This window comes from Bos indicus, chromosome 5 (genome assembly GCF_029378745.1).
Source record: "Bos indicus isolate NIAB-ARS_2022 breed Sahiwal x Tharparkar chromosome 5, NIAB-ARS_B.indTharparkar_mat_pri_1.0, whole genome shotgun sequence".
Taxonomy (NCBI): Eukaryota; Metazoa; Chordata; class Mammalia; order Artiodactyla; family Bovidae; genus Bos; species Bos indicus.
The window spans coordinates 57,391,192-57,416,412 of NC_091764.1; the positions used below are offsets into that span (position 1 = coordinate 57,391,192).

General features: G+C 49.8%; 1 protein-coding gene across 7 annotated transcripts; it reads right to left on the reverse strand.

Annotated features, from left to right (window-relative positions):
• IKZF4 (IKAROS family zinc finger 4) lies at positions 1-24,909 on the reverse strand. 7 transcript variants are annotated; one of them, XM_019961064.2, is made up of 10 exons: positions 24,681-24,909; positions 16,396-16,447; positions 13,255-13,404; positions 11,430-11,523; positions 10,041-10,145; positions 8,796-9,056; positions 7,660-7,827; positions 5,091-5,240; positions 4,509-4,640; positions 1-3,827 (listed from the first exon to the last, which is right to left on the reverse strand). In XM_019961064.2, exons 3-10 carry the CDS (start codon positions 13,339-13,341, stop codon positions 3,067-3,069), a joined length of 1,758 nt encoding a protein of 585 aa, XP_019816623.2. In that variant the 5' UTR covers positions 13,342-13,404; positions 16,396-16,447; positions 24,681-24,909; the 3' UTR covers positions 1-3,066. The 7 variants fall into 7 exon arrangements, with proteins under 7 accessions (XP_019816623.2, XP_070645621.1, XP_019816626.2 ...); XM_070789520.1 differs by having other exon boundaries at positions 16,396-16,450; XM_019961067.2 differs by lacking the exons at positions 11,430-11,523; positions 13,255-13,404.
• Between the last annotated feature and the right edge of the window lie 312 nt (positions 24,910-25,221).

Below are 25,221 nucleotides of genomic sequence, written 5' to 3' on the forward strand. Positions count from 1 at the left end.
GGTGTTAAATTACTCATGTTTATTTATAACAGACCTTCAGCCAGTACAGTACAAAACTTACAGTAGTATATCTCCGTTACACAAATATTTACTTACAATATATTACATATACAAAATGCTTTGCAATAAGTCTCAAAAGCTAGTTTAACTCCTCTTGAGAAAGGAGAAAAACTCTTTAAAAAAAAAAAAAAAGGAGGGAGGGGGCCCCAGAGGAAGAGGAGGAGGTGAAGGGGTAAGATCCAAGGAGACACCAAGCATAGGCTACAAATGAAACCCTGGGAGAGAGAGAAGAGAGGTGGTATTGCACTTACTTCTGTGTTTTATTTTTTCTTTTGTTCTCATAACTTCTGATTAAAAATATATATTATATATATATTATGTACACAAGGAAAGAAGCTGCCAGAAGTATTACAAAATCGCATCCGCAGCTTGGACACTGACACAAAAAAACAAAGGTCTGGAAAAGTGTCTATTTAGAAATTTTTTTGTGTGGTGTTGATTTTAAATATCAATATAAAAGGAAAACACCTCTTTTCTCCATGTGGGTTTCAATGTGTGTTTTTTCTTACTTTTTTTTTTTTATGCAAAAGGAGCTAGGAGAGAGCATGAGGATGTTTGAGGTTCCAGAGCTGGAAGGCTCTGGAAAGTAGGATTTTGTACCTAAGACCCTGGTTAAAGTGCAGTGATGGTCTGGAGAGAGACAGAGTGCCCTTCTCTCCCCTCCTTAGCACCTGGTCTTGCCCTTCCAGTCTCTGCTCTCATGGGCTCAGAGTATGGCCTCAGAGCATAGTCCTTCATGTTCCAGGAGGTTACAGGTGCCAAAACTGACAGGGAGGGGATGAGGCACCCCAAGGCTCTGATACCCCAGAAGGGACTAGTCCTTATGAGGTGTCACCAAATACACAGCAGACGCAGAAGAGGTGGTGAGGGCAGGTCTAATAGGAAGGGGCTCGATAACCAGGAGAGTTGAGGGGAACCCCAGATATGAATCTCAACTCTGCTGCCATTCTGAAACAAGGAGCCAGTTCCCTGGGGGTGCTCTCAAGAAGACTCTCCCCTTCTCCAGAGACCACTCTCCTCCCAAGTGGCTCCCTGATCCCCTGCCCTTGGCAGCATCTGTTTATTGCTACATTGTCAAGGAGAAACAATCAACCCACAGTGTCCCTCCCTGACAATCTGGTTCTCTTGGGGAGACCACATAGTGGGGGAGAAGAGGAGAAAGAAGTTTTTAGGGTCTCCCTTCCCATAATAGGATAAGGTAGACTCTCTTAGAGCCCTTAAGAGCCCCAATCCCAGGGTCTGTTCCTTAGCCAACCCTTTACCATCCCCCTGAATTATACCTGATAGGGAGTGAGAAAAGTAGGAGGCAAAAGAGCCAATAAGGAAAGGACATGTGGAAAGAAAAATGGAAGGGGATAGAAAAGGGGAGGGGGAGAGAGAGAGAGAGAGAAAGAAAGGACCAAGTGTTACAACTTGTGAGGTGTTCTGTTTGGTTTTTACTTTTTAATCTTTAAATATAGAAAAACAGGCTTTGGTTTGAATCTCAAGGAAGCAGAGAATGGGATGGCTGTGGCCTTGGGCAGGGAACTCTTGTCGAAAGAGACCTCCACTTGGCGGTGGAGCTATCTCCTCCTGCCCCCGTCTCACTATCTAGGTCACCCAAATAGCCAGGAGTCTCTGCAGCAGCCAGGAGAGTGCCCCCTCCTGCCCTACATCTGGGAGCTGAGTGTAGAGGGGGTAGTAAAGGATGACTCTCCCAGCTCAGTTTTGTCCATCCCATTCTTGCTGGCACAAGAGTGGAATCGGGAGAGGGGCCTATGCCCTTGCTCATCCTGGGGATAATTTTTGGTTATACTGAGAGTTAGGAGAGAGAAAAGAGACATCCTTTTCTCCCTGCCACTGATCCTAAGAACAGGGCCCAGGAGTCCGGGGATGAGAGGGTGAATCCTGCTAGGGGGGAGAAGGCAGCATGACTTGGGGGCTGAGGATACCCCCTTGTTATCAGGCAGCAACCCACCAGTTTCTCATAGGACAGGGACCTAGGAGCCCCTGAGAGCCCAAGTAGGTCACTAGAGTGAGGAAGTTTGAGAGGTGGGAGAGAAAGAGAGGAATTTTGACCCATTCCCTTCCCTGGTTCCCAGTTAGGCACCTGTGGCTCCACATGTGTCAGAGACAGAGGATTGCTGACCTAGCCTTGGCCCCTGAGAATATAAAGTCGGGGCATTCCAAGGAGAGAAAAACCACCACTGAGTAGACGGGCAGTTTGAAGAGAGTACAGCAGTGTTGGGCGTTGTTTGAGGAGAGAAGAGAGAGAGATCACATTGGAGAGGCAGATCCCGAATGTGGGCTTTGGGGAACTCTAATTCCTAGTGGGATGTCAAGAGGACCCTCAGTCCCAGGGTGCCTGGGGAGAATTTCTTCAGCCTCTCCTACTTCCAAATGAGGGATTTCTTCATTTGATCAGGAGTTGTGCAAGCTGCCTAAGGTGAGAGGGCACAAGAGGTATGGAGTACCAGGTTGAAGGGTCCCAGAGAGCAGAGGTAATGCCACAGAGCTAAGGTAGGAATAGAGAGAGCGATCAGCATCAAAACAGAAGAATCAGATACAGCAAAAGATGAGGACCTAAATCAGGAAGCCCAGGGCCTCTTAGCACTAAGAGGAGCTTCCTACTCCTGGGGCTGTTGGAGAAAGCGCAAAGAGAAAAATTAGGCCTACAGTGGAAGGGGACTGGGCAGGAAGGTGGGGGTGTGATAAGCGATATAAGTTAAAAAAAAAGAAGCAAAAGAAAACTCAACAAATTATATTAATAAATAACTCAGTGAGTATGGTGGGATGAAAGGAGAAGAGAAAAAGGAGAAAGATAAGCAAAAGACCTGTTTCATCACAACGCTTAGATCAGTCAGGGGGTAGGAGGGGCATGGGTGAGGACGGGTCAGGGTCAAGGGTGAAGTCAGGTAGCCAGTGGTGGGGGCTACACAACCCAACTGCTAGGGACATGGTGGGGGCAGGGCTAGCCTCCTGCAGGCAGGGCAGTGGAGTGGTGGACTGCGGTGGGGCAGGAGGTCACTAGCCCACCTTGTGCTCCCCCCGGACAATGTGGGAAGAGAACTCGTACCGGTCCTGGCTGTGGTAACCACAGATGTTACACTCGAAAGGGTCTCGGAAGCCGTGGCAGCCCATGTGGATAGTGAACATGACGTGGTCCAGGAAGAGGATGCGGCAGTGCTCGCACTTGAAGGCCTTCACCGGCTCACCACTTTCACCCACCACCCGAAGCACTTCCTTGGAGGGGCCTGGGGTGCCCCGCAGTAACCCCTCCTGTGGCTTGGGGTCCTCTTTGGCGTAGGCAGGACTGGGCCGGCCCACCACAACGGCGGGAGGAGGCTGGGGTGGGGGGCCCTGAGGGAGTGACACCACCCCGCCAACTCGATCTTCGTGGTTGCTCTCTGTATCTGTGGAGTCCTGGCAGCCATTGCTGGGGGAGGCCCCAGGGTCAGTCAGGGGGCCTCGGGCCCGGTAGAGGAGGGGACCTCCATCAGCTAGATCCTCGGGCCCCTCACCTGCTTCCCGGGACCCCGGAAGCTCCAGTCGGCCAGGGAGGGGCTGCATTTGAGTGTAGACAGAGCTGATGACGGGCGTGAGTTCTGAGATGCAATTGGTGGGCGGGAGGCGGAGGGGACGCAGATGTTCGGCCCCCACGAAGGCCAGAGAACCTCCAAAGCCAGGCTCCAGGCCGTGGTGTGCCACCAGCTCCACGTCCTTCTCATAGCCGCCCGAGTTCACATCGTAGGGGAGGTCTGAGAGGCTGAAGCGCATCTGCTTCTCACCTGCGGAGAGAAGGGTCTCAGGAGGGCTGACTCTGGGTAAGTCCAAGCTCCCCTAGGATTCCTTCTTTGTAGGAATCCTACAAAGATTCCTAAAAAGGATCCTAAAGAATCCTACAAAGGATTCCTGTAAAGAATCCTTTACACCCTCCTTTCCCTGGGGATGGGTGTAACATTATTCACCACCCTTCATTTACCTCCCACAAGGTCAGGTCCTCTGTGGGGCTGCTCCCCAACCCTGGGCTATAATCTTAGAGAAGGACTTGGTCCCAACCCACTGGTCTTGAAAACTTCCTTCCTTCATTGCTCTCCATAAAGAGAGCTAATGGCCAAGGACCCCCATACACACCTTTTCTCTCGGACTCAAAGGGCCCTTCTCCCAGCCCCCATAAACAGAAGTCCTTGCCATTTTCAAAAACTGGAAAAGCCTGACCCCCAACTCTCTCCTCTTACAACCATCCTGAGAGCCCTCAACTCTGACCCCTCTTCCCCTTCGTGAGGGATGTTCTCCTTCTTCACTCCCCCCCGATTCTGGCAATACATTCTGAACACTAAGAGACCACCAGGCTGCTCTCTTCTACCCCAAGCAAATCTCCAGATCCAGCTGGTCTAATAGCCACCAGTGCTCAGATTTAGACAAGTGGTGGCTTCCAGCTGATGTCTCCTCTCCAACTGGACTCTTACCTACAAACTTCTGGGGGGTGGAACGCTTGCGTTTGGTGAGGCTGTTGGCCAAACGATCAATGAAAGTTGGCCTCTCAGAGGATGAGTGCAGCATGGAGTCTGGCACCATCTCCAGGTCCCGTATCTCATCACCTGGTGGGAGGGAGCAGGAGTGGGGTGGGGAGGGCACGACAGGCAGGAGCAGCTGAGCAGGGGAAGCAGAGGCCCAGCTGCCTTTGCCTGGAGAAAACCAGCAGGTCGGTAGCTGAGGAAGGTAATATCGGATGCCTGGGAAATGGCACTCTGCTTACTACACCCCATCTAGAGCTCACTACAGCACATTTCCGGCGATGTGGGGACAATTATATGCATCTGGCCCTTGAGTGCATACCTCCTGGGTGCTCTCTCTCTCTCCCATTAGACTGACAACATAGATGAAATCCTCCCTACCTCTGGATCTCCCTGCAGCACCCACCATGGGGCTCTGCACCAACTCGGGTGCTCGGCACATATATCTGTTTCAGAGATCCCATCCCTCTGTGAGGGTAGGTGCTGGGGTCGCCCCTGTCCTGCACTCCTTGATGGTCCTGCCTGCGGCCTCACCTGATTGGCCAGCCAGAGCTTGGGCTTCAGTGCTGAGACTCTGCAGGTAGTTATGGCACCGCTCCTTGTGCTCCTCCAGGGTGCTCTGCTGTTTGTAGCTCCGGCCGCAGTAGTTGCACTTGTAGGGCTTGCCCACCGTGGGGGAGGAGACTGCAGAGGAGAGGGAAGAGAGGGCATTAGAGTCACTGCCTGCTGGTGCTGCAGAATCATCCAGGAGCAGGTATGCACGGGAGTGAGGAGGAAGGGACGTGGCTCAGTTGAGTTCTCTGGCTCATCTTTCTTTCCCCAGCTTCAGTGGCCAGATGGCTGAACCTTGAAGAAGAGAGACAATGCACTGGGATGGGAGGAGAGAGGGCACGTGGCTTCGGACTGTTGGTGGGCCTCAAGATGGCCACGTTGCTGTTCAAAGGGAGGAAGGACCCAGGGACTTTGCAGGGGATCATCCCTGGCAGGCAGGCTGGCCCCACCCCAGGATCTCAGAGTCTGGGGCCCAGACTGTGGTTTAACCTTTCCATGTGGCAGGCGGGTGTAAGGGCTGTTTATCAGACAAGGGGATTTTTTTGCTTACGAACTATCTGCTTCAGTTTGGGGGAAACTGGTGGGCTGGGGTGACAGAAATGAGAGCCCTCAGCTCTGCCAGGGTGGGGAGGGGCATGTTCACTGACCTTTACTTATATTTTTACCTCCATCCCCAGCCTGGTTTTAACTGCTCAGTTTTCTTTTTCGCTACACTGAGATATACCAAGAGAGCCCCAGAAAAACCATAACTGATACAGAAATTCTGAGAAGAGAAAAATAAATAAAATAACCAGAGGAAAGTAAAGGGAGAAAACACCAATTTTGGGGGTCTTCGTTTTTTTTTTAAACAAAGAAGAGGTTATAAAGATTTTGTTTCCAGTGATGAAAAAAAGGTTGGGAAAACTGAGATCAACACTTCCTTTGAAAACAACTTGAGAGAGGATATTTGTGAAAGTATGTTGCCACTACTGAACAGGGAGACAGGAGAGGGTATCTTCAGGAGGCTGGTAATTACTACTGGCCCCTGCACCTACTCACATACACCTAACCTGGGCCTAGACTAAGTCACCAACTGCCTTTTTGCTCTTTCTTTGTAAACCCAAGCGGCTGGGGGATAAGATGAATGCTGCGGTCCTCGTCCACCCAAGACTCTTGGGGAGACGGTCTAACATCTGGGAGGGGAACTCCCTTTTCTTTCGTATAGTGTGGGCTGTGATAGAAAACATCTCACAGAGATGAGACCCAACAGTGTATCTCTGTCCACCTGTGTCCCTAAAATGTCCTGCACAACAACATCCAGTGTCCTCCCAGCTGGCTTCGCTGTGGTTGGTAAGAATTCTAGGGGGCCAAGCCATCCTTGTTCCAAACCAGCAGGGGGAGCCACCCTTTTCCTCAGAAAAGGAGTCTGACTTGCTCGCACCTGCTGCTCACACCTGCCATTAACTGGATTCCAGCGAGGCTATAGAAAGCTCTGTGATAATAACATCTACCTTGGAATTGTTATGAGAATTACATGAGGGAGGAGACACATGTAAAATATTTGTAGATTATAATGCCTGAATCAATAATGATCTTTCTCCCTAGTTCTCCACATACATAGAGAGAAAGAGGTCTCAGTTCCAAAGTAAGAGAAGCTAGAACGAGGTAGGTGGCTGGGGAAATCTGGAACAAGAGGGTGGTGAGGTGATTGTTCTGGCCCTTTAAATCCTGGCCCAGGAGAGTTTAAGAAAAGAGAAAAAACAAGGAAAGTTTCCAAGGACAGACCCTACTAATCGTTTCCCCTCTGCCCTTCTTCCTTCCTTTTCCCAATCTTGAGCTCCCTCCTTCCTGCCAGCTCAGCTCCTGGCCTTTTCCCAAGTCCAATTCAAAAGCTTAAAACTTAAAGGCTTCAAAAGTGCTGCCTGTCCAGCTGATCCAGAAAGATGTTGACTTAACCTGTCTTGGCTGGGGCTAGGAAACCTGGTTAGTCCGGGTCCCTGGCAGTGTTCCCAACACTGACCTCCCGGCACCCTCTGGATTTGCTCTTGCCTCTAGGAAGGTGACGACCTCGTGAGATGGGAAACAGAAATGGGACACTCTTTTCCTAGGCTCCCTTTCTTCTAGTTTTAGAGGCCTGTGGAAATTTACAGGAACCAGCCGGAAGTCTCGGGGAGGACAGACAGAGGTTGCCAGAGACCTCTGGTGTTTGTGCGGGGTGGTGAAGATGGTGACAGGTGTGGGGCTGGAGCACATCAGAGTGGAAGGAGGGGTGTCCCTGGTGCTCAGAAGGGAGGGTGATAGGCCCCAGATGGTTCTGGCATCAGCATGAACGTTAAAAGCCAAGTTAGGGAGGGTGACTATTGACAGCCAGGAATATCACCCATGCTCTTCTTGCTCCATGTCGCAGAGCATGGCAGATGTAAAATATCCCATCAAAGAGCCCCAAATGCCCTGGGGCCTGCTGCTCTGTTCTGGGAGTGCTCTTCCGCCCTCAGTGGTAGACACTGTAACCCTCCAATACTACAGAAGTGGCTGAGCTCTATTTACTGGGTATTCCGGACATGCGGCCTACCCGAGTGTGTGCGGAGGTGGCCAGTGAGTGCGTCGCGCCGGCGGCAGGCATAGTTGCAGAAGGGGCACTTGAAGGGCTTCTCCCCGGAGTGCAGCTTGATGTGACGCAGCAGGTTGCCCTTCTGGGTGAAGGAGGCACCGCACTGGTTGCAGTGGAAGGGCCTTTCCCCTGTGAGGGGAAGAAGAGATCACAGATGAGCGAGGGTAAGGAACCGTGAAGGTTGAACTAGTCCCTCACCCTCTGCTCTACCCAGCCCAGGGAAGGAAGGTGCTCAGAACACATTTGCAAGGCAGGGCAGTGCCACACACACACACAAATGCTGCTTGAAAAGGACCCCTTGGGTACAGTCTCACCCTGAGAAGTGGACTAGAGGTGTGTGGCAGGGCGAAGGGTACTGGGCCTGGAATGCTGGGCCTAAGACTGTTAGCAAGAACTGAGCCCCACAGGGCCTGCTCTGCCCCAGGAGCCTGGAGCCCAAGATAACTGTGAAGAGGCTTCTGTTTTCCTTTATTTAAAAGCTCATCAGACAGGGACTTCCCCTGGTGGTCCGGTGGTTAACTCAGCGCTTCCATGGTAAGGGGCACAGGTTTGATCCCTGGTGGGGTACTAAGTTCCCACATGCCAACTGGCATAGTTAAAAAAAAACCCATAAGACAGAAGAGCCCAAACAATACCCTGTTGGACTATAGGATCCTTCTTTTTGTAAAAAAAATTTATTTATTTGGCTGTGCCCGGTCTTAGTTTCAGCCCTTGGATCTTTGCTCTTCGTTACAACATGTAGGACCTTTAGTTGTGGCATCTCTGAGTTGTGGCATGTGGGATCTAGTTCCCTGATTAGGGATCGAACCCATGCCCCCTGAAGTGGAAGTTTGGAGACTTAACCCCTAGACCACCAGGGAAGTCCCCTATAGGACACTTCTTGAGGCAACACGTCTTCTCCTCCATCACCTCCTGAGACAAACACCAGCTTGCCTTTATAACTACAGTTGAGGAAAGTGCCAGGAAATACAGGTGTTGATGGGAGTCCAGATTTCATCCCCCACCTTTTTTTAGCAGCTAGAAACAGTGCTGGGAGAGACCTCCCCTTCCTCAGACGACCCCGCATGGCCTGGGCCTGGGGCGCCTGTGGTACTCACCCGTGTGGCTGCGCTTGTGCACCATGAGCACATTGGGTCCAATGCAGACCATGCCGCAGACGTCACACTTGAGCTTGCCATTGGGCAGGCGGATGCCCCCCGGGGAGTGAGGCTCCGGCCCGCTTCCATCACAGTAGCCCAGCGGCTCTGACAAGGAGTCTTCCACGATCACACTGTCATCCTTCTCCAGGAGACGCTCATCCGGCCCCAGCAGTCTGCTCGACTCCTCATCACTGTACATCTCCACCTTGATGGAGTTGGCTGGAGGGTGGGAGCGTGTTTAGGATAGAGACAGACCAAGGAGGGAGCCTGCCCATGGGCCAAAGAGGCCCTCCTTAAGTCCCAAAGACTGTCTCCAAGCCCTGAGACATTCAGGCTTTAAGAGAAGCTGATCTCCTAAGTATCCTGGGTGGTGCTATGGGGTCTTGCTGGGACCTGAGACAACCTTTGTCCTCCTCTCCCACCCAGGAGGCAAACAGGTTTCCAGAGGAAAAAAGTTGGGGTACATGGGATGTCTTCAGTTACTGGGGAGAGGGGGAAACTAAGCGGAGCCTTTTCCTCCACTCTCTTGTCATTAAGGAAGATGTCTGGCTTGGCCCCAGGCAGGAAGCCAGGGAGTAACAGTGGCGGGAAAACGGTCCTAGGAAGATGGAGACGGCGGGCTGAAAAGAGAGCAAAACTGGAAGACAGACATAGCTCACGTTATCCTCCCACCCCATAGGACCGGACACCTCTATTCCCCTCTGTGAAAATCTGGAGGGGACTGGAGGAGGGAGGAGCCACTGAGGAGAGAGCTTTGGCTCTGGCTCTGACCTACATTCCTGGCTATTCCAACCATTTAGAGAATGTCACAGATCCAGGGCCAGCGAGGAGGGGCAGTCATGGGGACCCTGTCTGGCAGGAGACTGGCGGGGGTGAGGAGGGGATCCTTCTCATCTCTATTTCCTATCTAACTCCAGCTCATGACCACTTCCATCTGCTCAGTTCCAGAGTTTCTCTTTGGAGCCTTTACCTTAATCCCACCCGTGCCTCTTTCAATTCCACCCTAGTCACTAGGCAGTGAAGGTTCACCCTCCTCTCAGAAGTCACGGAAACCCTAGACACGGAGCTCCTTAGTGCTGTTAGGTACTCTGGGCCGGAAATCAGAGGGAGGCAGTGAGCGGGAAATGGCTGCCATGGAAGGTGAACTGAGGGCCAGACACACACTGGGTGCCCAGGGCCCGGGAGGCTGGAGGCTGCACTTACCACTGAGGGAGCGGCTGGGAGAAGAGTGCTGGCTGTTGGGGGTGCTCACTGAGGGCCCCACTGGGGCCCCGAGGAATTCCTTCTCCAGAGATGAGTCCCCGCTACCTTGGAGGAGAGAACAAGAAGGAAGGTGAAGCTGCAGCTTGAGCCATTTTCCGTCTACATCTGATCTCTTCAAAGTTCAGTTACATTTCACAAACATTTATCTTGTAGCCACGTACGAGGCAGCATTGTATGTGGGGCACCATACCTGGTGCCCTCGCCAGCCTGGGTGCCCGGTGCTGACTTCCGCGAGCTCAGTGGCTGCGCCTTGCCCACCCTACCTTCATCTAGGCCTGAGGGGAAGAGCATCACTGCCTGACGTCCACAGGAAGCAGGGCTGGGGCTAGGCGGGCCGGGGTGGAGAGGAAAATGGGGGCCTTGCGAGGGAGGCAGTTCAGGACAGACGTTCTTCCCTACTGTTACTCTCCGGAGCCCCCGACACTGGATTCGGGATCTGCAGGAAGGGCAGCTGGAATTGTCCCTGAATCTAATGATAATAATAGTAATCATAATGATAGCAGCTAACATTAATTGAGTGCTTACTACATGCCAGGCATCATTCTATGCACTTTAAAAGAATTATCTCATTGAATCTTCACAACAACCCTGTGAAGTAAGGGCTGGTATGATCTTTAATTTTACAGATGAGGAAACTGAGGCACAAAAACAGCTCTGTTACTTGTCCAAGGTCACAGAGCTGGTAGCGGTGGAACCTGGATCTGATCACAAATAGTAAGTACCCGTGTCCTTAACCCTCACCTGTGTAGAGCTAACTGGGAGTCACTGTTTCAGAAGGGGAGACCTGGGTCCATCTCACTCTAAAATCAGCAAAAATGTAGCTATTCTAGAAAACCTCCATCTGATAGTATTCCAATCACATAGTTACTATTTGACATTCCCTTGACAGTGAAATAATCAGTGTATTCTCAATATATATGCATTTTAACTTGTTGACAAATAGCTTTGTAAAAATGCTTTCTATGAGTGTCACGTATGTTTTTAAAAATCAGATAACATACCTGAATATACGAATCATGTCTTTAAAAAAAACCCTCCTCCCCACAATCTTCTGCACAAATATACATGTGAAATACAACACACGTAGATAAACACAGACACGGACACATATCACATAGGTAGATAGACATAAAGAGAACATACCTACGGGGATAAACACTGGGCTAGCCGTCTACATTATCTGCTAACATGAACATGCATAGATGTGTGCACACAGGTCTAAATATGGAAGACACAGAGAGAGAGAGAAAGAGAGAGAAACCCTAAAATTCATCCCTAAAGTCCACCTATTAGCACTTTACCCAATTTCCCAGCTATGTACATACTTACTTTCACAAAATAAAGATTCCATTATAAAATGGTTGGAGTCTTGGGCCTGAGGCAAGAAATCCGGAACACACCCTCCTGAGGGATCCCTCTCCAGCTTTGGTCAGTGGGAAGAAAACAACCACTCAGGACTTTGGGACCATTTCCCATTCATCTCCTCTACTAAAAGTCCCATTTCCCCCACTCTAGCCCATCAAAGCCTGAGGACATTCATTCACTACCTATCGAAGAAGCCTTACGGCTTGAAACCGAGGTTCCCCAGCTGCGGCTCTTTAGATGAGCCGTGGTTATCTAAAAAAAAAAAAAAAATGTTGCCCCCTATCAATACCACACACATATCACCAAGTGAGCATCTCAGAGCTGTGGGTTGAGACCTGTAGACTCAGACCCAGTTTTAAAATATGTCCTTTTAACTGAGTAGGGTTGGCTAAGGTTGGAAGGGCTGAAAGGGCTGACTTGTCCTAAATCACTGGATGTTAGTAATGGGGGAAGAACAGGGCTCCGGGGCCTGGTGCTAAGTCCTTGACCCTAAAAGGATGAGTGAGGTTGCTGGAAATCCATCGCTGGTCCCAGCCTACTGGGCTGAGGCTGCCTCTTGGGGCCTGGGGCTTGATATATGGGGAAAACATCCTTAAAGGGATATCTAGGGACAGTAAGGGGAAACGTTCTCTTCAGCTCTCCCTCTTAAGGCCTGGGTACAGGAGGAGCAGGTACTTCCAGGGTCACACCTGTAGTTCAAGAGGCTCTTTGATGCCATTGCCCTCCCTAGGATACAGGTAAGAGGCGAAACAGGCTCAGGCCAGCTTTTATGGGACTAATACCTGAAATAAATCCATTTCAGGGGTTAGAAAGTCTTTGGGGGCTCCAGGGATTTTGAGTTTTAGCCAGATGGTGAAGAGAACAAGAGTCCGATTTAGGAAGTTCAGCAGTTCCTCTCTCGGCCCCAGAAAACCCAGTGAGGGAATTTCAAATGCCTGGGACTCCCGAGAAATCCCAGACTACCAAAGCCGAGAATTAGGGTTGCCCTTAGGTCTCAGAGAAATTTTCTTGGTCAAAGTCATCCTAGGTTGGCTGAATCCAAACCCCCTGGAGGGCAAAGCCAAATCATGAGGTTCACATCAGAGGAACCAGGAGGTGGGTAAAGGGCAGAAAAGCAGGAAGGAGAGAAAGGAACTGGAGCAGTGTCCCACCAGCTAGATGTGTTTCCCAGTTGAGGGGGCCCAGCCCTCGGGTCCTGCTGTCCTTCCTCCATTCCTCCAAACAGAGGGAGGAGCCAGCTGTGGGGTCCCAGAGCCTCCACGCTTTTCTGAAGGGACCTCGTCCTAACTGCTTTGCCTTCTTGACCATGGGCTCCAGGGAGCAGGATGCTAGCCCGCTGGCAGGGAAGAGTGGGGACAGGAGCAGAGAAAGATGCCCATCCCCAGCTCTATTGTGGGGAGGAGGCTGAGGCCCCTCGCATCTCAGTTCCAGGTGGAGGCATCTGCTGCCGGGGCACCCCTCTTTACCTAGGTTCTTTTATGACCCATTCCCACCCCAGCCTGTCTCGGCATTTCACCCCAGGCAGCTCTACATCTGTCCCCAAGGCCTAATCAAGATGTCACCACAAGCTCGCACTGACCAAGTCACAGCCTTTGCTTAGCAACACCAAACACCCTTCCCCATCCTCCGCAAGTGTGAGGAGGAACGCCCCCTCCCCCGCTCCACACACAGCCCCCAGTCCTCTCCCTCTCCTCAGGCTCGGGGAGTTGTTACTGAATTGGCTCCCCAGCCCCAGCAGCAGCCCCCCCTCCCCGCCCCCCTCCACTAGCCACCTTCTGCCTGAACTTACATTATCCTTCCCTTGCCGTTGAGACCCTGGGGTGCGAGCGCGGCCGCCGCCTTGGAAACGGCGAGCGAGTGCGGGTGGTGTGTGCATGTCTGCGTCTCGGTGGCAGGCAGGGGTGAGCCCAGCCACTCACCTTCCAGGAAGCGTGGATTCCTGGAAGTGAGGGGAACCGCCGTCATTTCGCAGGCAGCGGCAGCGGCTCGGTGAGCAGAGGCCCACGGCTGCAGCCAGCGAGAAGAACTCAGCCCAGGGTGTGTGTGTGTGTGTGTGTGTGTGTGTGTGTGTGTGTGTGTGTGTGTGTGTGTGTGTGTGTGTGTGTGTATGAGTGTGTGTGTGTGTATGAGTGTGTGTGTGTGTGTGTGAGTGTGTGAGAGAGAGAGAGAGAGAGAGAGAGAGGGTGCGAGAGGTGGGGGGGAGAGAGAGAGAGGGAGAGAGCGCAAGCAGCACACGCTTGAATGTGCCTGGGGAGGGGGCTGGAGAGTGTGTCTGTGCCTCTGGTGGGGGGGTCGCTAGGCTACAGCATCCCTTTCTCAATACGGTGAAGGGCTTGGGGTGGGGGGTGCACAGGGAGGGAGGCAGATGCTGCTGCCCTCGTGCCCAGCAGACAAAGAGGAACTGCACAACAAATGCCTGAGAGACACAAGAGTGTGTGCAAGAGAGAGAGGGAGATGGATGGGCCCGCGGGGTAGGGGGAGAAAGAGGGGGGCCCCAGGGAAGGCCCAATCCTTTGCCAGCTGGGGAAGACAAGGCCTCAGAGGTCATGGGGCCCAGGACAAGGGGCAGCTTCAAGGCTCCAGATCAGCAGAAAGCCCCTCCCCCACCGAACTCAGGCCCTTGTCTTCCCTCCTTTTCTTCCTCCTCCAGGAGGGAGGTTGCTCTCCAGATTGGGGTGGGGTGGGGTGGGCGGGACTGACAGCCTCCCCCTTCCCAGCAGCCAGAGGGCCCTGCACAGTCTGATCTCGGGGCTAGTGTTGCACTGTGGCCTGGAGCCCTTTCGGATCCCAGGCAAAGTGCTGGTCTGGTCTCCCCACCTCCCATCCCCTCCTGTGCCCCTGGGGCCCCAGCCCCCGACAGCCCTGGATGAATCCGCCCTCCATCAAGACAAGGCCTCGGCTCCCTTCCCTTCCAGAAGAGCTGCTCACGGCCGTGCTGACCTACTTTGGAAGACTAGATTTTCTGATTCCAAGAATTAGGGGATGGGAGGGGCTGGAAAACTTTGGGCTGCCTACCTCTGGACCCCTTTCTGCCAAGGTTCCCTTAAACATTTCACAGTACCAGAAAACTTCGAACAAGCACTGCTCAGTCAATTAATTGCATGAGCTGGGTTTGAGCAACTCAGTTTCCCTAGAAAGATAGGGAGTGGGGGCGGGGAGAGCATCTGTGTGGTAAACGAATGGACTCTCCTTTCTTCCCTCTCTCCCCACCCCACTGCCCTCCCCCAACCCCAGGGAATGATCTTTCCAAAGAAAGAGATAAGGAAGGAAGAGGTGGACTTTCTGTAATTGGTTCTGTGCGGCGAAAACCTCTTTGGAGAACAGGAGAGATTCCCCCTTCATCAGTTGGCCAGGCAAGGGAAAGTCCCCGGGTATAGAGGCAGAAGAGTGGTGGTGACCCTCCGCCACGCGCTTTAGGGGGTGCACACTGCGACCTCTCCCACCGCTTCCCCATCAGTCCAGGAGAGATGGCTCAGCGCAGGGCAGGGGTGCGGAGGCAGCTCTCAGGAGACCCTCACATGGACTGTCTCAGCCATGTCTGGTCCTGCAGGGGTTGCTTTTCAGAGCTCATGTTAGCCCTTCCTTGACTCCCGGCCCCCCTCCCCCAGTCCCCGTCCCTCTCTATGGTAGCTGCTGACATCTAGAATTCTCAAAACACAGGTGAGTGGTTTCTGGCCTCCACTTTCATTCAAAAACAATCCTTTGCTGAGGACTCTTCTCATCTAGGAAGTGCCAACTTGCTGAAAGCTGGGAAAGCTTGGTTTCATAGCACAGTGATGCTAATACACTCAGTTTTCTTCTAATATCCAACGTTCTCCAGGGATAGGCTGAAAAGTGCTCCGTGGGTATTTCCTCAGCCAGCTTCCCAGTTTCTCACTTGCCTGCCTTAGGGGAGGGACTAGTTTTCCTCTGAGTGTCCTCAGCTCCAAGGCAGGGTCCTGAGAACAGGTGTTGTCCAGCATGTAGCAGGTATCAATGCCTGTACCAATCCCAACTCCTTCCCTCCTTAAGTGAGAAAGGGGTCAGAGTCAACTTCTTACTTTGACATTATGTGGGTGCTGCCAATAACTCTCATATGTGTATCTGGTCCATCTTGCAATCTCCCTTTTTATCCATTTTAGGGATATGAAAGTATCCCTAAAAGCCATCCATACTACAAGCTGGGATCTCTTCTGCCTCATAAGAGTATTTGGCAGGTATAAAAAGCTTTATGATCATGGAAAAGATAGGGGGAGAATTGGTCTCCCTCTCTCTCTACTTCAAATGTGTAAGCTCTTGGCCCACTGGCTGAATTCAGACTATAGACAAATTTGGCTTGCCCCATGGAACATTTCTTAAAATACAAATTATTATTTTTAAAGGGAGACATTCCATATAAAATCCTGATTTCTGATTTCTTTTGAAAAACTGGAAGCTTTGGCCACACTGGATACACATTCCGGTGGACCCTACAGAGCTGTTGCTCCTTGAGGAAGGACATGTACTCTCCAGCCCATGACCATCCCCATCACTTTCTTCTGCTCATTATCTGAGCCCAGTTCACTCTGTTACATCCTACCTGGCCCCTTCAGGCCTTTGAGGTTTGAAACCCTGGGTGTCATGTTTGGTTAGTGACCTCGGCACAGGAGAAGGAACCAGATCTTGCTTCCACTACTTTGTTTAAAATCTCTTCTCTCTAGTAGTCTCCACTCACAGTGCCCCTCTTATTTCCTTCCCCTGCTCCTATCCTCCAAGAAGTCTGGGAAGAGAATCACTTTTTAGGGAAAGTAAAATTAACAAAATAAACCACTCTATCTAGCACTACCAAAAGTGACAGTTCCAAGACTGCGATGCACTGGGAGGTCACGTGCTAAGCTGAAGGCTCTCCACTCTGCTCCACAGGAGAGCGCGCTCCCAGCCCCTGACAAACAGAAAGCACAAGAGGACATACCAGACATATAGGAGCGGCCATTGCAGTCTTCTATGTCCATCTTAGAGAGACTCTGCTGGAAGAGAAAACAGCTACTATTAGAAGCCAGATCTGGAAAGGGAGTAGTTTTTCTAACATCCTGGAGTTAGCAAGAACCCTAAAGGACTACTTAAGTGTGCTCTGACCCTATTCTAACAAAGCAAAACCTCAGACTTTGTCCTGATGACAAAGACGATGTACCCTGACTTCCAAACCCCAGGGTCTCCTCCAACCCCCAACTTCTGCAGGCTTCCCCAGTCTCTCAGGTGGAAACGCTGTCTCATTCCGAACTGGTCCCTGATTGTGTTGTTTGGAGAGTAGACCCTCTCTCTGTAAGTGAAGCTGATGGTGTAGGAAAGGAGACACGTTACAGCTCAGTGCTCATCAGGCAAAGAAACAACCCCACAGAGTCGCTACACTTTGTTAAGAAGGGAGTAGTAATCTAAGAAGTTTAGATCCAGTCATTCAAGGGAAACATGTTTGGGTGGGCGGAGGAAGGGGGACGGGAAAGTAGAAGATAGAGGAGAGTGGCCCACCTCAGGTTCAGAAAGGGGACATTAAATCCTTAAGTGGTTTCTTCTTACTTTTTGTCAATTACTTTGCTACCTTTATTTTTTTTAAAGGGGAGTTGAGGGGGGACCTGAATTTAAAATGCAGATTAGTCTATTTGAGGGAAGGCAAACAGTAATTGGCAGTAGAGTATTGAACAATCCAGAAGTGAGGACAATTAAAAGTGATAATTTGTTGCAATGAATTATCTTCTTAGGAGCCTGTGGGAGGAGAAAAAAAAAATCCCTATTTGGTAGAAATTTACATACATCCATCTCCTATCTAGAACAATAGTAGATGTTCAGAGCAGTGGAATTCATCCTTACATTTTCCAAAAAGTGAAAACCAAAAATGCAAAATTTTGAGAAAAGTCTTTGAGAATACTAGCAACAGTCTAGAAGAATGGAACTTAAAGTTTATTAAATAAGCAAATATAGTAGTAGCATTGACTGAATAGGGCTTCCCTGGTGGCTCAGCTGGTAAAGAATTTGCCTGCAATGCGGGAGACCTGGGTTTGATCCCTGGGTTGGGAAGATCCCCTGGAGAAAAGAAAGGCTACCCACTCCAGTATTCTGGCCTTGAGAATTCCATGGACCATACAGTTTATGGGGTCACAAAGAGTTGGACACGACTGAGTGACTTTTACTGCTGCTGCTGCTGCTGCAGCACTTCAGTCGTGTCCAACTCTGTGTGACCCCATAAATGGCACCCACCAGGCTCCACCATCCCTGGGATTCTCCAGGCAAGAACACTGGAGTGGGTTGCCATTTCCTTCTCCAATGCATGAAAGTGAAAAGTGAAAGTGAAGTCGCTCAGTCATGTCTGACTCGTAGCAACCCCAGGGACTGCAGGCAACCAGGCTCCTCTGTCCATGGGATTTTCCAGGCAAGAGTACTGGAATGGGGTGCCATTGCCTTCTCCACTACATACATCTAAAATTGCTTCCACCAGTCATCTAATGAAAAATAAATACCCCAGGGGCAGATTTTGGGGAGCTAGAGTGGGGCAAGGAGAAGTAAGAAGGCCTTCCTAAATGAACAATGCAAAGAAATAGAGGAAAACAATAGAATGGGAAAAACTAGAGATCTTTCCAAGAAAATTGGAGATATCAAGGGAACATTTCATGCAAAGACAGGCACGATAAAGGACAGAAACAGGAAGGACCTAACAGAAGCAGAAGAGATTAAGAAGAGGTGGCAAAAATACACAAAACTATACAAAAAAGGTCTTAATGACCTGGATAACCACGATGGTGTGGTAACTCACCTAAAGTCAAACATCCTGGAGTATGAAGTCAAGTGGGCCTTAGAAAGCATTACTACAAACAAAGCGCTAGTGGAGGTGACAGCATTCCAGCTGAGCCATTTAAAATCCTCAAGCTGATGCTGTCAAAGTGCTGCACTCAGGACTGCAAAAGGTCAGTTTTCATTCTAATTCCAAAGAAGGACAATGACAAAGAATGTTCAAACTACCATACGATTGCGCTCATTTCACATGCTAGCAAGGTTATGCTCAAAATCCTTCAAGCTAGGCTTCAGCAGTACATGAACCAAGAACATGCAAGTGAACAACCTGGGTTTAGAAAAGGCAGAGGAATCAGAGATCAAATTGCCAACATTTGTTGGATCATGGAGAAAGCAAGGGAATTCCAGAAAAACATCTACTTCTGCTTCATTGACTACCCTTAAAGCCTTTGACTGTGTGGATCACAGCAAACCATGGAAAATTCTTAAAGAGACAGGAGTACCAGACCACCTTACTGTCTCCTGAGAAACCTGAAAGTGAGTCAAGGAGCAAAAGTTAGAACATTACATGGAACAACTGGCTGGTTCAAAATTGGGAAAGGAGTACGTCAAGGCTATATATTGTCACCCTGTTTATTTAACTTCTATGCAGAGTACATCATGCGAAATGCCAGGCTGGATGACTCAGAAGCTGGAATCAAGATTGCTGGGAGAAATATCATATCTGGATATCAGATATGCAAATATATCACTCTAACAGCACAAAGTAAAGAGGAACTAAAGAGCCTCTTGATGGGAGTGAAAGAGGAGAGTGAAAAAACTGGCTTAAAAACTCAACATTCACAAAACTAAGATCATGGCATTTGATCCCAGACTTCAGGGCAAATAGAAGGGGAAAAAGTGGAAACAGTGACAGATTTTATTTTCTTGGGCTCTAAAATCACTGTGGACGGTGATTGCAGCCATTATATTAAAAGACACTTGCTCCTTGGAAGGAAAGCTATGACCAACCTAGACAGGGTATTAAAAAGCAGAGACATCACTTTGCTGACAAAGGTCTATATAGTCAAAGTTATTATTTTTTCCAGTAGTCACATATGGATTTGAGACTTGAACCATAAAGAAGGCCGAGCACCAAAGAGTTGATGCTTTTGTATTGTGGTGCTAGAGAAGACTCTTAAAGAGTTCCCTGGACTGCAAAGAGATCAAACCAGTCAATCCTAAAGGAAATCAACCCTGAATATTCATTGAGAGGACTGATGCTGAAGCTCTAATACTTTGGCCACCTGGTTCAAAGAGCCAACTCACTGGAAAAGACCCTGATGCTGGGAAAGACTGAGGGCAAAAGGAGAAGGGGGCATCAGAGGATGAGACAGTTAGATACCATCACTGACTCAATGGACATGAATTGAACAAACTCTGGGAGATAGTGGAAGACAGAGGGCGTGCTACAGTCCATGGGGTTGCAAAGAGTTGAACACAACTTAGTGACTGAACAACAACAGAGTGGGGCAACAGAACAGCCTGAGCTGCTATCAGGATTCTTGGGTCTCTTTGAAGGATCTCACTGAAGCAAATGGGTGAAAGTTTGGTTTGAGTGTACTACTATATTGACTGAGGTGAGGGTGGGGGGTTCTGGAGGGCACATATCAGGAAAGCATCTATTATTCTGTTTCACCACCACCACACCCCTTATCGTTCTTGTCTAGTGCTGAGAGATATCATGCTCTAAAAAGTCTCACGAGAAAGCCTGAGACATGGGGCTTTGCTTCACTTCACAAAGCAGTTCTCCCTAGATTTCATTAGAGAGATTTCTAGTCTCACCTAGGAAGCCTGGATGTGGAAAAAAAAAATTCTCTAGGTTTATTTCCAGCTCCTTTTTTCTTGACATCCTCCCTGGTATGGACTGAGCTTTGGGACCAGACTGCTAGACCATGCCAATAATAAGTGGTTCCTTGAAGGGTCTCTTAGGGGCAATGATGAGAAGAGCCCAAGTCCACAGTGGCTAGTGAACTCTCTGGAATTAGCCTAGAACTTCGGTAGTTAGAGATGCAAATATGAGGGAGGGCCTTCCCATACTCATGGGATCCCTTTCATTTCCGAATCATTAGCTATATAATTGCCCTTTGGGATTTTGTAAAACTCAAGATGCCACAGGTTATTTCCCTCACACACACACACACACACACACACACACTCACACACACACACTCACACACACACACACACACACACCCCCCAGTGCAGGAGAAGCAAGAGTGAGCATGTTTTTCTCCATTTTCTGCTTGGAGAAACTGAGGCTCAGAGCAGATAAGTGACTTGTCTTAGGGCTCACAGTGAAGCTGGAACAACGAAAGGAACCCCAGTTTCCTGTCTCTCTGAGGTGTGCTCTTTCCATTAAACCGTCTTACTTCCTTTCTTAAGCCAGGGTACTCAATGCCTTTGGATTTTCTTGCTTTTCCCTGGTTCTAGTATCAATTTCCCTGGTTCTTACATCTTTTCCTTTGCTGTGATCCCCATGGGAGTGGGGTCTGTTACTTAAAAGAAAAAGCCAGTTCAGCAGGCTCTACCGGGAGAAACATCCTAATGGGATTGTGTGTTTGTATGAACCCGGAGCTAGAAAGGCACTAGGTGGGCAGAGCAGTTGAAGCATAGAATTTCAGTTAGTACTGGCTCAGGAAGTGCATCTCATTTTTGGACACCTGTCCAAATGGTCTTAAAACAATTTCCAGAAGGGTCTGAAGGAGTTGTTTTCTGAGTTGAACTTGATTCCTAGAAGTAAACTGAGCTCTTCTGCTTCTTAATTGTTCTCAACAGGTGCTCTATGACACATCTTGGGCAAAATCAGTCTTTAGCTGCCTCCAACTGGTCTAAATGCCAAGTTGGGAGCCCTGGGAGTGGGATGGAACTGAGATTCTGCTGCTCCTGATTCTGGTATTCTGAGAGCCAGGAGCACATCAAGAGATGTACTTCACTGTTTGCTCAAATCTCCAGGCAGCATATCCGTCTCCACCTTCCCATTCCCGGCTCCCTGGCCTGCCAGGCCTCTCCTTAGAGGAACTGGGTCAAATTAGGCAGTGCAGATTGGAGACACACCAGAGGGGGAGGAGGTATAATGTGAGAGAAATTAGCAACACAAGATAGGCTTAGTTCAAAGATCTCAAAAGGAAACTGACTTTACAGCAACACAGACATCATTCAGTGATGGAGGTAGGCATATATGTACTGTAAATTCAGTTCAGTGAGCTGAATACAAAGTACCTAGAAACAGCCAGCTTCCCAATTTAAAAGGAAGTATCTCTGTGAGGAGGGAGGAAAGGTTGGTCATTGTAACCTGAGACAAAGATTTTCTTCCTTGTTCTTTCAAATGCACCTGGCACCCTAAACAGAGCCCTCCAAGGCCCTGGCTTTCTCTCATCAACATAATGTTGCATTTGAACAGGAATGGGCAGGAACAGGTATTCCCTTCTAGACAGAAGATTTCCCACCACACTTCCTGACAAGCAGCAACTGAGACCAGTCCAAGGTCTGACTTCCAAGGTCAGGCTTCAGCTACCATCCCCATCTCCACAAAAACATACCCACAGCTCTAACTATTGGTGACAAAAATATCAGAAAGTCAAGTTTTCTCTATGTACTGGCTCTGAAAGCCTGAAATAAGGTGGACATCACAAGTAATGAAAGCTCTTCAAATCCTCCAAAGAATCCTGTTTGACCCAGTGATACTCCAAAATTGGAATTTAAAAGACACTCCATGTGGCTTCATGGGTAGAAAGGTAGTGACAAGGATGTTGCTGAAAAATGCAGGTGGAAGTGGAGAGAGGGCTAAGTCTCCATGTCATCCTTTTGGTTGCAGTAGGGAGAAGGGGAATTTTTTTCCTTTGGTCTCACTTAGGATCTGAAGTGAAGCCCAGGGATCATTATTATTTTTAAAATATTTATTTATTTGGCTGCACCAGGTCTTAGTTGTGGTATGTGGGATCCTTGATCTTCCTTGCAGCATGTGGAATATAGTTCTCTGACCAGGGGTCAAACCCAGGCCCCCTTGGGAGCGTTGAGCCATAGCCACTGGACCACCAGGGAGGTCCCTCCCCAGTGATGATGATGATGATGATTTTAATTTTTATGGAGGTTTAGTTGATTTACAATGTTGTGTTAGTTTCGAGTGTACAGCAAAGTGAATCTCTTACACATATATCCACTCAGTGGGCAGCAAAGTCATTATGTTTTGTGCTTGAGAAGTCAACATCTGTTGAGTAGAACAAGATATAATTCTGAAGCTGCCAAATTGAGGGCATCTCCCACCATCCTGGGGCCCACCCCAGAAGGTCCACTGAGACCTCTTCTGATTCCCAATGGTAAGGCTATTTTCTTTTATAAAGACTTTATCTCAGGAGCCACTAGTTTGACGGTTCTTGTGATCCAGGGAGCTGTCTGGATTCTCTGAATTAGGCTGTAAGTGGGGAAGGCCGAATACCGCATACCGCATACCCCAAAGAAAGATTCACTGACCTACTGGCAGACCCATGAGGAGATGAGGAATTCCTGGCTGGACATTTCACATACCCTACCAAATAAGATGCCACACCCAGAGTGTCTAATTTGGCCTTTTATCTGGTCTTGTCCTCAGAATTTGAGTTATCTTAAGTGGAAATATTCTAGGTAGTCAGACACCTGTTGTTAATGCTTCCTAAAGTGGCTCAGATAGTAAAGAATCTGCCTGCAATGCAGGAGACCCATGTTCAATCCCTGGGTCAGGAAGATCCCCTGGAGAAGGGAATGGCTACACACTCCAGTATTCTTGCCTGGAGAATTCCATGGGAAGAGGAACCTGGCAAGCTACAGTCCATGTAGCCACAGAGCTAGACAAGACTGAGTGACATTTTTTTTTTTTTTTCTCCCAAGGAAAAGTAGCAGTAAGGGGAAACAGTCAGGCCTCAATAGTCTTCTGTTTGGTCATGATATTGGAAGGCCTAGAGTTGATCTGTGAGCAAGTCACAACCACACCAGGCTCACCACTGATGCTCTGAGGGCTCAGACTGGAGAGACTAGGGTAAGCTGGAGCTCTCAAACATGTAAGTGGGGGTGTTTAAGTCACAACAGTAGACAGTTTTGGAGAAGGAAATGGCAACCCACTGCAGTATTACTGCCTGGAAAATCCCATGGATAGAAGAATCTGGCACGCTACAATCCATGGGGTAGCAAAGAATCAGACAAAACTGAGGGACTTTCACTTTTTTTTTTCCCCCAAGGATATGAACATGTACCTTCACACAGGCAAGGTGAACAAGTAGCAGTAAGGGGAAGTAGCCAGGCCTCAACAGACTTCTGTTTGGTCATAATATTGGAAGGCCTAGAGTTGACCTATAAGTCACAATCATACCAAGCTCACCACTGATGCTTTGAGGGCTCATACTGGGGAGACTGGGGCATAGCTGGAGCTCTCAAATATGTAAATAAATGGAGGTGTTTAAGTCACGACAGTAGACAATTTTGCTTTATAAGAGAAGGGACTGAGGTCAAAGAAGTTGTTCAGTGTTGACACACTGTGGTTGGTGATATATCAAATCTTCCTGGAAGCAGAGTCAGTAAATTCATGACCTTGGGGGGTACCATATTTTCTAAATATCTCCTATCTAAAGTCCCATGTTCCCATTAAACATTGTCACTAGACAGGATCACTCATAGTTTGTTTTTTTTTTTAAAGCACAGAAATCAAACAATGAGATTCTACAACTCTAGCAAACTGGGGTAAGAAAATAACTGGGATGGGGCTGTGTGAGGAGGTACAAGGAAGGCTGTTTTAGTTTAGACTTGCTTCCCAGGTCTGTTTTTCTCTCTGGTTGTCTGCCCCAGGACTTCTGCCTGTTACATTTCTTTCTTAAGGCTCCTATGCAATGAATCTCTTCCTTCCCAGCCTTGCTTCTCAGGTTCCCCGGACTTCTCACCCTGCATAGTGCCGCACACAGCACTTTTTGCTCCACCCTAAGTTTCTTCTCTACCACTTGTTTCTCCCACTCTGCTCATTGCCTTCCCATTTAGGCCTATGTCTTTCTCGCTAACCTTCTTGACCGACATCTCCCCCTAGCCACCCGCAGCCTCTTGCTTCTTTGCCAAAGTACCCAGTCTAATCCTTTCTCCACCCTATCCTTCTATTCTACCCAGCCTCACCCAACGAAGGAGCGTCGCGCACGCCAGGTCTTGCCTGTCCTCGGTTCTCTGTTTTGACCCATCTCCCGCCTTTTTAGGACGCCTAGGTCCCTGCTACATCCCTGTCAATCTTATGGCCTCGCGCCAACCCCTACCCCCCACCGCCAGCTTCCTCCCTTAGGCCTCAGCCCACCCAGCGACCCTCTCCCCACCAGGCCCCCGCCCACGTGTCCCCCTCCCTTCACGCCCAGGCCCCTCAGGCCCCGCCCCCGGCGGCCGAGGCCCCGCCTCTCGCGCTTCGCCCAAACCCCGCCCCTCACTCACCTGAGGCAGCTCCGCGCGCGCGCAGGATGGGGGGGTGAGGGAGAGGGGACGGAATTGGGAGAGAGGGAGGCGGGGCAGCGGGGGTCCCCCACTCTGGCCCGGACGGCCCAGTGCGGGGGGAGTGGGGTCACTGAGCTGGCCACAACCGGGCCGGAGGCGGGACCCGGGCGCTCAGCGGCGGCGGCGGCTCCATCTCCATCAGCGGCTTCACCTGAGGAGGGACAGGCCCCCCCCCATAAACCCCCCCAGTACGACTGTCCCCCTCCCCTGAACAACTTCCGGTCCCACTACCAGGCGACAGGCGGTGTGGCCGAACACCGAGCGCCTCCAAGCTGGGGAGACCAGGGAAGGAGAGCTAGGGGAGAGTAGTCGAGCGCCGAAAGATTCAAGTCCTAAAGGCGCGGTCGCAGGCAAAGGAAAACTCAAGGACTGACCCTTCATCTACATCTACTTTGCAAACAAGTCCACGTTGGGCGCTCTAGTTGCCCTGGCATGCCTGCCTCTACTGCCAAGTTTTGCCTTTGCCCCTTCTACGACAATA

Bases quoted from the DNA above. Each gene is read 5' to 3' on its own strand.
- IKZF4 (XM_019961062.2), bottom strand. From the start codon at position 10,610: ATGTTAGCTGCTATCATTATGATTACTATTATTATCATTAGATTCAGG. The intron at 5,241-7,659 runs GTAGGCCGCATG...TCTCCTCTGCAG, and splicing joins CCACCTCCGCACACACTCGG to TCTCCTCCCCCACGGTGGGC. The intron at 4,641-5,090 runs GTGAGGCCGCAG...CCCTCCCACCAG, and splicing joins AGCTCTGGCTGGCCAATCAG to GTGATGAGATACGGGACCTG.